The sequence below is a fragment of the Mauremys mutica genome, chromosome 1 (assembly GCF_020497125.1).
Source record: "Mauremys mutica isolate MM-2020 ecotype Southern chromosome 1, ASM2049712v1, whole genome shotgun sequence".
Taxonomy (NCBI): Eukaryota; Metazoa; Chordata; order Testudines; family Geoemydidae; genus Mauremys; species Mauremys mutica.
In genome coordinates, this window is record NC_059072.1 from 206347993 (window position 1) to 206359377 (window position 11385).

The 11385-nt window shown below is 42.8% G+C and overlaps 1 protein-coding gene across 1 annotated transcript in view; it reads left to right on the forward strand.

Annotated features, from left to right (window-relative positions):
* LOC123355224 (serine-rich adhesin for platelets-like) overlaps positions 1-10500 on the forward strand; it is a 54742-nt gene extending 44242 nt beyond the window's left edge. Inside the window, exons 4-6 of the mRNA XM_044997488.1 lie at positions 1046-8506; positions 9158-9412; positions 10361-10500. Coding sequence (XP_044853423.1) covers positions 1046-8506; positions 9158-9412; positions 10361-10500 — 7856 coding nt within the window. The remainder of the gene's footprint in view (positions 1-1045; positions 8507-9157; positions 9413-10360) is intronic.
* The last annotated feature ends 885 nt before the right edge of the window (positions 10501-11385 follow it).

Below are 11385 nucleotides of genomic sequence, written 5' to 3' on the forward strand. Positions count from 1 at the left end.
TAAACTTTCAGGTTCAGTTCAAAATTAGCCAATTTTTCCCTTGCTCAGCTCTATTTTGAACAGTGATGACAGTAGCCAGAGTAGCGGTCTAGGTCTGCCAAATTGTAATGTAAGGTGCAGTGTTGCCAAGTTTTGTGATTTTATAGCAAGTCTTGTGATATTTTACTTAAAGCCCCAGCTCCTAGAGACAAGTGAGTTTTAGCCTTTTTTTTTTCTAAATAAGATTCTAGCCCTCATTACTGTGAGGAGAAAAGCTTAAAAATATGACCTGAATGGACATGGAAGGTTCAGAAACAAGAAGGGAAAGAAGAAGAACCAGAAATGCATTATTTGAAAAAAAAATCTGATGATTTTAAGTCAACGGCAGGATTTCTTGGGGCCTCATTCATGATTTATAAATTCCACAAATTTTCTTGTGTGTGTAGAATATTAAAATTTGATTTATAAAACACAGTTTGTTCAGAGTACATTATGGAATTGGTTAAATTAGGAGCTTGTGAGATTTTAATACTAAATTTCTCCAGTTCAACAGATATACTCTGAGAAGGTGACCAGATGTCCCAATTTTATAGGCCTGTGTCTTCTATAGGAACCAATTACCCCCACTTCCTGTCCTGATTTTTCACCCTTGCTATCTGGTCACCTTATACTCTGTGGGTTGAATAGCTCACACAGTGGAAATTATAAGTTTATTTAACATTACCTGCTTTCTGACTGCCCATGCTGAAAATGGCCCAGTCAACCACTAATTCCAAAATTCCTTTTGAATGCCTAATAAGTTGAGACATAAATGCAGAAACTTGAAATATTGGAAGAAAAATACAGAAGCTATTTAAGAACTAAGGATAAAATAATGGTTCTGAATAAAAACATAGTACAGTTTTGTCTTTCTTAAAATTGTTTTGAAGTGGAATTAACATTATTTAAGAATAGAAATATAATATTAATAAAATCTAATAATACCTAGTTTTAAAATAATGAATAAAAACTAGAATGTATAACATAAAACTACAATAATTATTTTTTCTCACAAAAATTATTACAGGGCAAATATACCATGAATTGGATGATAAAAGTATAGCTTTTGCAACAACCAGTCCAATAACGGACCTAAGCACTACAGCAGAGACCCAAGCAGAAATACCATCCAACAGTACAGCCACAACTGGATTCTCCACAGAAACAACTCTGCCTTTGTCAACAACAAGCACTAGGGATGGCCCAGCAACTTTGAACCCCTTAGAAACAGAATCCAGCACCTCTTATTCCGCCTCACCTGTATCAAAGAGTGCTTCTCAGGCAAGTGAGCAAACTGCTTCTAATGCTGTCAGTGAGCATGGCTCTACTGCCACAAGTAATGCACGCACTGAAGAAACATCCTTTACTCCTTCTGCCACTGTCACGGAATCCAGCCTGGGCATTACATCCACCAAAGGTGCATTGTCACCACTTACCTCTGAATCGAATACACAGGAGGACATAACATCTTCCTCTAACCAAAGAACTCTGAACGATGCAACAGTAACAGACCGGAGCCATTCCTCACTGCATTCACCTGCTGCAGAGACACCCAGCACAGATACAGAGAAGTCAGCTCTTCCAGTGAGCACTGTTATTCTGAACAGCAGCACAGTGGCACCAACTGCAACATCCCGTTTCACCACAAATCTTCCTCCTCAGACAGAGGTTTCTCAAATCACTGGCAGTAGTAATACCGTTCCAAAGACAGTACCCGTGGGTAGCACAAGCAGCGATACAACTGATACAGAATCCAACAGCCCACCTGCCCTCACAAAGAAAGTCTCCTCTACTGCTTCTGTAGCTCCTGACTTGGGTGATAAAAGTACAGCTTTTGTAGGAACCAATCCAATGACTCACCTAAGCACTACAGCAGAGACCCCAGCAGAAATATCTTCCAACAGTCCCGCCACAACTGGATTCTCCACAGAAACAACTCTGCCTTTGTCAACAACAAGCACAAGGGATGGCCCAGCAACTTTGAACCCCTTAGAAACAGAATCCAGCACCTCTTATTCCTCCTCACCTGTATCAAAGAGTGCTTCTCAGGCAAGCGAGCAAACTGCTTCTAATGCTGTCAGTGAGCATGGCTCTACTGCCACAAGTAATGCACGCACTGAAGAAACATCCTCTACTCCTTCTGCCACTGTCATGGAATCCAGCCTGCGCATTACATCCACCAAAGGTGCATTGTCACCACTTACCTCTGAATCGAATACACAGGAGGACATAACATCTTCCTCTAACCAAAGAACTCTGAACGATGCAACAGTAACAGACCGGAGCCATTCCTCACTGCATTCACCTGCTGCAGAGACACCCAGTACAGATACAGAGAAGTCAGCTCTTCCAGTGAGCACTGTTATTCTGAACAGCAGCACAGTGGCACCAACTGCAACATCCCGTTTCACCACAAATCTTCCTCCTCAGACAGAGGTTTCTCAAATCACTGGCAGTAGTAATACCGTTCCAAAGACAGTACCCGTGGGTAGCACAAGCAGCGATACAACTGATACAGAATCCAACAGCCCACCTGCCCTCACAAACAAAGTCTCCTCTACTGCTTCTGTAGCTTCTGACTTGGGTGATAAAAGTACAGCTTTTGTAGGAACCAATCCAATGACTGACCTAAGCACTACAGCAGAGACCCCAACAGAAATATCTTCCAACAGTCCAGCCACAACTGGATTCTCCACAGAAACAACTCTGCCTTTGTCAACAACAAGCACAAGGGATGGCCCAGCAACTCTGAACCCCTTAGAAACAGAATCCAGCACCTCTTATTCCTCCTCACCTGTATCAAAGAGTGCTTCTCAGGCAAGCGAGCAAACTGCTTCTAATGCTGTCAGTGAGTATGCCTCTACTGCCACAAGTAATGCACGCACTGAAGAAACATCCTCTACTCCTTCTGCCACTGTCACGGAATCCAGCCTGGGCATTACATCCACCAAAGGTGCATTGTCACCACTTACCTCTGAATCGAATACACAGGAGGACATAACATCTTCCTCTAACCAAAGAACTCTGAACGATGCAACAGTAACAGACCGGAGCCATTCCTCACTGCATTCACCTGCTGCAGAGACACCCAGCACAGATACAGAGAAGTCAGCTCTTCCAGTGAGCACTGTTATTCTGAACAGCAGCACAGTGGCACCAACTGCAACATCCCGTTTCACCACAAATCTTCCTCCTCAGACAGAGATTTCTCAAATCACTGGCAGTAGTAATACCGTTCCAAAGACAGTACCCGTGGGTAGCACAAGCAGCGATGCAACTGATACAGAATCCAACAGCCCACCTGCCCTCACAAACAAAGTCTCCTCTACTGCTTCTGTAGCTCCTGACTTGGGTGATAAAAGTACAGCTTTTGTAGGAACCAATCCAATGACTCACCTAAGCACTACAGCAGAGACCCCAGCAGAAATATCTTCCAACAGTCCCGCCACAACTGGATTCTCCACAGAAACAACTCTGCCTTTGTCAACAACAAGCACAAGGTATGGCCCAGCAACTCTGAACCCCTTAGAAACAGAATCCAGCACCTCTTATTCCTCCTCACCTGTATCAAAGAGTGCTTCTCAGGCAAGCGAGCAAACTGCTTCTAATGCTGTCAGTGAGCATGGCTCTACTGCCACAAGGAATGCACGCACTGAAGAAACATCCTCTACTCCTTCTGCCACTGTCACGGAATCCAGCCTGGGCATTACATCCACCAAAGGTGCATTGTCACCACTTACCTCTGAATCGAATACACAGGAGGACATAACATCTTCCTCTAACCAAAGAACTCTGAACGATGCAACAGTAACAGACCGGAGCCATTCCTCACTGCATTCACCTGCTGCAGAGACACCCAGCACAGATACAGAGAAGTCAGCTCTTCCAGTGAGCACTGTTATTCTGAACAGCAGCACAGTGGCACCAACTGCAACATCCCGTTTCACCACAAATCTTCCTCCTCAGACAGAGGTTTCTCAAATCACTGGCAGTAGTAATACCGTTCCAAAGACAGTACCCGTGGGTAGCACAAGCAGCGATACAACTGATACAGAATCCAACAGCCCACCTGCCCTCACAAACAAAGTCTCCTCTACTGCTTCTGTAGCTTCTGACTTGGGTGATAAAAGTACAGCTTTTGTAGGAACCAATCCAATGACTGACCTAAGCACTACAGCAGAGACCCCAACAGAAATATCTTCCAACAGTCCAGCCACAACTGGATTCTCCACAGAAACAACTCTGCCTTTGTCAACAACAAGCACAAGGGATGGCCCAGCAACTCTGAACCCCTTAGAAACAGAATCCAGCACCTCTTATTCCTCCTCACCTGTATCAAAGAGTGCTTCTCAGGCAAGCGAGCAAACTGCTTCTAATGCTGTCAGTGAGTATGCCTCTACTGCCACAAGTAATGCACGCACTGAAGAAACATCCTCTACTCCTTCTGCCACTGTCACGGAATCCAGCCTGGGCATTACATCCACCAAAGGTGCATTGTCACCACTTACCTCTGAATCGAATACACAGGAGGACATAACATCTTCCTCTAACCAAAGAACTCTGAACGATGCAACAGTAACAGACCGGAGCCATTCCTCACTGCATTCACCTGCTGCAGAGACACCCAGCACAGATACAGAGAAGTCAGCTCTTCCAGTGAGCACTGTTATTCTGAACAGCAGCACAGTGGCACCAACTGCAACATCCCGTTTCACCACAAATCTTCCTCCTCAGACAGAGATTTCTCAAATCACTGGCAGTAGTAATACCGTTCCAAAGACAGTACCCGTGGGTAGCACAAGCAGCGATGCAACTGATACAGAATCCAACAGCCCACCTGCCCTCACAAACAAAGTCTCCTCTACTGCTTCTGTAGCTCCTGACTTGGGTGATAAAAGTACAGCTTTTGTAGGAACCAATCCAATGACTCACCTAAGCACTACAGCAGAGACCCCAGCAGAAATATCTTCCAACAGTCCCGCCACAACTGGATTCTCCACAGAAACAACTCTGCCTTTGTCAACAACAAGCACAAGGGATGGCCCAGCAACTCTGAACCCCTTAGAAACAGAATCCAGCACCTCTTATTCCTCCTCACCTGTATCAAAGAGTGCTTCTCAGGCAAGCGAGCAAACTGCTTCTAATGCTGTCAGTGAGTATGCCTCTACTGCCACAAGTAATGCACGCACTGAAGAAACATCCTCTACTCCTTCTGCCACTGTCACGGAATCCAGCCTGGGCATTACATCCACCAAAGGTGCATTGTCACCACTTACCTCTGAATCGAATACACAGGAGGACATAACATCTTCCTCTAACCAAAGAACTCTGAACGATGCAACAGTAACAGACCGGAGCCATTCCTCACTGCATTCACCTGCTGCAGAGACACCCAGCACAGATACAGAGAAGTCAGCTCTTCCAGTGAGCACTGTTATTCTGAACAGCAGCACAGTGGCACCAACTGCAACATCCCGTTTCACCACAAATCTTCCTCCTCAGACAGAGATTTCTCAAATCACTGGCAGTAGTAATACCATTCCAAAGACAGTACCCGTGGGTAGCACAAGCAGCGATGCAACTGATACAGAATCCAACAGCCCACCTGCCCTCACAAACAAAGTCTCCTCTACTGCTTCTGTAGCTCCTGACTTGGGTGATAAAAGTACAGCTTTTGTAGGAACCAATCCAATGACTCACCTAAGCACTACAGCAGAGACCCCAGCAGAAATATCCTCCAACAGTCCCGCCACAACTGGATTCTCCACAGAAACAACTCTGCCTTTGTCAACAACAAGCACAAGGGATGGCCCAGCAACTCTGAACCCCTTAGAAACAGAATCCAGCACCTCTTATTCCTCCTCACCTGTATCAAAGAGTGCTTCTCAGGCAAGCGAGCAAACTGCTTCTAATGCTGTCAGTGAGCATGCCTCTACTGCCACAAGTAATGCACGCACTGAAGAAACGTCCTCTACTCCTTCTGCCACTGTCACAGAATCCAGCCTGGGCATTACATCCACCAAAGGTGCATTGTCACCACTTACCTCTGAATCGAATACACAGGAGGACATAACATCTTCCTCTAACCAAAGAACTCTGAACGATGCAACAGTAACAGACCGGAGCCATTCCTCACTGCATTCACCTGCTGCAGAGACACCCAGCACAGATACAGAGAAGTCAGCTCTTCCAGTGAGCACTGTTATTCTGAACAGCAGCACAGTGGCACCAACTGCAACATCCCGTTTCACCACAAATCTTCCTCCTCAGACAGAGATTTCTCAAATCACTGGCAGTAGTAATACCGTTCCAAAGACAGTACCCGTGGGTAGCACAAGCAGCGATACAACTGATACAGAATCCAACAGCCCACCTGCCCTCACAAACAAAGTCTCCTCTACTGCTTCTGTAGCTTCTGACTTGGGTGATAAAAGTACAGCTTTTGTAGGAACCAATCCAATGACTGACCTAAGCACTACAGCAGAGACCCCAGCAGAAATATCTTCCAACAGTCCAGCCACAACTGGATTCTCCACAGAAACAACTCTGCCTTTGTCAACAACAAGCACTAGGGATGGCCCAGCAACTTTGAACCGCTTAGAAACAGAATCCATCATCTCTTATTCCTCCTCACCTGTATCAAAGAGTGCTTCTCAGGCAAGCGAGCAAACTGCTTCTAATGTTGTCAGTGAGCATGGCTCTACTGCCACAAGTAATGCACGCACTGAAGAAACATCCTCTACTCCTTCTGCCACTGTCACGGAATCCAGCCTGGGCATTACATCCACCAAAGGTGCATTGTCACCACTTACCTCTGAATCGAATACACAGGAGGACATAACATCTTCCTCTAACCAAAGAACTCTGAACGATGCAACAGTAACAGACCGGAGCCATTCCTCACTGCATTCACCTGCTGCAGAGACACCCAGCACAGATGCAGAGAATTCAGCTCTTCCAGTGAGCACTGTTATTCTGAACAGCAGCACAGTGGCACCAACTGCAACATCCCGTTTCACCACAAATCTTCCTCCTCAGACAGAGATTTCTCAAATCACTGGCAGTAGTAATACCATTCCAAAGACAGTACCCGTGGGTAGCACAAGCAGCGATACAACTGATACAGAATCCAACAGCCCACCTGCCCTCACAAATAAAGTCTCCTCTACTGCTTCGGTAGCTTCTGACTTGGGTGATAAAAGTACAGCTTTTGTAGGAACCAATCCAATGACTCACCTAAGCACTACAGCAGAGACCCCAGCAGAAATATCTTCCAACAGTCCCGCCACAACTGGATTCTCCACAGAAACAACTCTGCCTTTGTCAACAACAAGCACTAGGGATGGCCCAGCAACTTTGAACCGCTTAGAAACAGAATCCATCATCTCTTATTCCTCCTCACCTGTATCAAAGAGTGCTTCTCAGGCAAGCGAGCAAACTGCTTCTAATGCTGTCAGTGAGCATGGCTCTACTGCCACAAGTAATGCACGCACTGAAGAAACATCCTCTACTCCTTCTGCCACTGTCACGGAATCCAGCCTGGGCATTACATCCACCAAAGGTGCATTGTCACCACTTACCTCTGAATCGAATACACAGGAGGACATAACATCTTCCTCTAACCAAAGAACTCTGAACGATGCAACAGTAACAGACCGGAGCCATTCCTCACTGCATTCACCTGCTGCAGAGACACCCAGCACAGATGCAGAGAATTCAGCTCTTCCAGTGAGCACTGTTATTCTGAACAGCAGCACAGTGGCACCAACTGCAACATCCCGTTTCACCACAAATCTTCCTCCTCAGACAGAGGTTTCTCAAATCACTGGCAGTAGTAATACCGTTCCAAAGACAGTACCCGTGGGTAGCACAAGCAGCGATACAACTGATACAGAATCCAACAGCCCACCTGCCCTCACAAACGAAGTCTCCTCTACTGCTTCTGTAGCTTCTGACTTGGGTGATAAAAGTACAGCTTTTGTAGGAACCAATCGAATGACTCACCTAAGCACTACAGCAGAGACCCCAGCAGAAATATCTTCCACAACTATATTCTCTTCTGCCCTCACTGGTTTAGACACTTCATTTTCATTAACATCTGTAACTTCATCAGCCTCTAGTTCTATTTCAAATCCTGTCGACATTTCTACAGTTACTGACATGATAAATTCCAATGAAACCATTACGATATCCTCCACAACACTTACATCTATCATACCTATCACTGTTCCGAACACTACAATATCTCAGATTTCTTCTGCTTTTTCTACACCCAACATATCTGTTTCCCCACCAACTACAGCCACAATAATTTCTGCTAGTCCTACAAAGACATCATTAACTAGCAAATCCACAGTTATTGTTGCTACAATTGTAACAGCAGGAGATACTTCCTCGAAGAATACAAACCCCACAGTTAGAATTACAGCACCCGAAGCTGGCACTGTTTCAGCTACCACAAAAAGTACATTACCACAAGGAACTTGCAGTAAGTATATTTGTGCTTTTTACTAAACATTGAAAAACAAAATATAAGAATGAATTCCGACGTCGCCTGTGAAAATATACTTGTTTTTAAATAAGTAAAATATAAGAATGAATTCCGACATCGCCTGTGAAAATATACTTGTTTTTAAATAAGTATTGTATTGGAAAGTGTGAGTAACAAACAAACAAGTGTGAGTAGTAAAGAGGAATGAAAAATCTAAATTATAAACACATTTTTAGATGTCATACAGTGAATCAGAAATTGTTCTACATGTAGGGATTCTTCATCCAGTAGCTGAAATATTTGGACTTCCTGAAATCAGAATTTTGAACTGTTATGTGTCTGCTACTGCCTCTTGCCTGAGAAGATTTAGAGCATTGTATGCTAAAGAAATGAAATACGGCCAAATACGCTACAGTAACAAATAAGAGGCTAGACAGTATTTTAGAATATAATAGTGTCTTAAATATTGAGACCAAATATGATCCATAACTCTATTTCTAGACTATACTGAAGCATTTTATTAACTTATAAATTCTGCAGATAATTTAGTTTGACCTAAAATAAGAATTTGAAAACTAAAATTCATTTTTTGACTCACAGAAAATAAGCAAATCCATGACTTACAGCAACTTCATTTTTTGTTTATAGCTTCACTTATTTTTTCCATACAACTTGAGAAAGTAACCAGTGAAGTGATACAGTTGAATTGGACACCTCAAGGTGGGACAAGAGATAGCCCTTACACTGTATATCTGCTGGGGGATAACACAGTGAGGAATAAGAGCACTACGAATGAAACATGGATAGCATTTGGAGATCTGGTTCCTGGTTATGAATATATAATATCTGTGGAAGTTTTAACTTGTGCTAAGAAGATCAATACTTCAAGGAGAGTTCGCACAGGTATTGCCTTAATAATTGAATATTTTTTTCTTTATTACAGTAACTCATATATGGCCAATTTCGGAAGTCCTTACTCAGGCAAAACTCTCTTTGATATAAATGGGATAAATCTTGAAATGACTTGGCCATATCATGGACCCTGAAGTCCAGATGTGCACTCAGTGATGATGGATCAGTGATGATGGATTAGTCATCATTCTTCTCTCAATTACATGTAAACAACCCCTCTGCTATCAGTGTGGTTGTACATGTGTAAGTAAAGAAAAGATTTGGCCCATACAGCTCTATCTTAAGCAAAAGACAGAGAGATAGAGTAGATAAGTTATATTTTACTCTGGATATTTTCCATCTTACATTATAGGTTTCAAAAATATATATTTGATAAAGAAATATATATCTTACCTAGAAGAATAGAACAGAAATCAAAATTAGGATAGCAAATTGGGGATTTAGGTGTGAATTGAAGATACTTCCCATTAAGTACAGTATTGAGTGTCTTAGTGGATGAAGACATCCTGCCTACATTGACTTATGTCTAGTGCTATTGTAGTTTGTATTTAGACAGAGAACCATTTTTGAAATAGAATATAAAATAAACTGACCAAAGTATATCTTCCTAAAATTTTCAGTGAAGAACCCAACATACCCCAGTAACAGTTTTATTACTGTGCTATTAGCTCTAATTAAATAATTCAATATGACAAACTTTTGACTACAAACAGTGGAATCTGGGTCCACTTTCTCCTGCTTATGGTAGATTCATTCTAGTTAACCTTTTAAAAATTGATTTTGATTACTTTACAATTCTTTTACCTTTCAACGTGTCCCAGAAGTTGGGTGAAGGTAGCATGTCAATGTTGTGTTTGATCTGGGTAGTAGCCAAAAGATTTCACGTAACAAATGCATTCTTGCAGCACTGTGCTGAACTGTTTTTCAATGTCTTTACAGAAGCTAAAACATTTGATGGAAAAACCAGGATTACAAATGAAGAATTCAAACCTGAGTATAACAACAAATCAAGTGAAGAATTTAAGGATTTTGAAAAGAAGTTCATTGCGGAGGTATTATATCCAGGATTATTCAAATAAAATTAGTTTTCTATTGAACTGTTCCTAATCCAAATATATGTGAGAACCAGGTCACACACGATCTACACAGATGGAACACATTGGTTGGAGGTTAGAATACCAGTGATGGTTATTGCACAGTGATGCATGAACTCTCATTTACACTAAGGTCCTATTGAGCCTTAGTTTAAATGACGCTCTGGCCCAGAGTCATATTAACTGAAGGATAATGAGTTTTTGAGATCTGAGATGGAGTAGACATGATGGTTTTTTTTTCCACCATGGTGTCCATGAAATGCCAGTGAATGTTGAATTTAGGTTTGGACTGCATAGTGAATCTGGATTGCCATTAACCAGAAGCAGAATCAGGTGTTTCTTGTTGTGAAATATTATCTACTTATTTGAGGATAAGACTGATGAGATTTGGATTAGGTCACCTCCTAGGTAGATGAGTCATATCAGCAGGAGGCAAATGTGAAATCTTCTCTGGTTAATTTCTCACCAGTTTCATTTACTGAGAGTTTTTGTATAGGGAGAAATGCAGTCTGTTACCGGTGACTTCCTGTCTTATGGCTAGCAACATCCAGTAGGGAGTCATTGGGTCCCTGTTGTTTTGAGAACATCAGTACCTCCTTAGAGAAGGGTAAGGTACCAACTTCTTGCACGTGAGCAGGTATTATGCCCTTGATCAGGGAATCATCCCCTGACACAGACAAGTTTTGACAATTATTGCCTTGTCTCTATCTTTCCCGATAAGTGATTTTACTTCTAAAGTTTCAGCCAAGCATCTGTGTCCTTTGACAGCCTCAGATTTCCTTATCCCCCTTCAATTTGACATTATTCCTGAGACACCAAGACACTGCACTAATCTTTTTGGTTGACCATCACTTTCAAGGGATAGGGGGC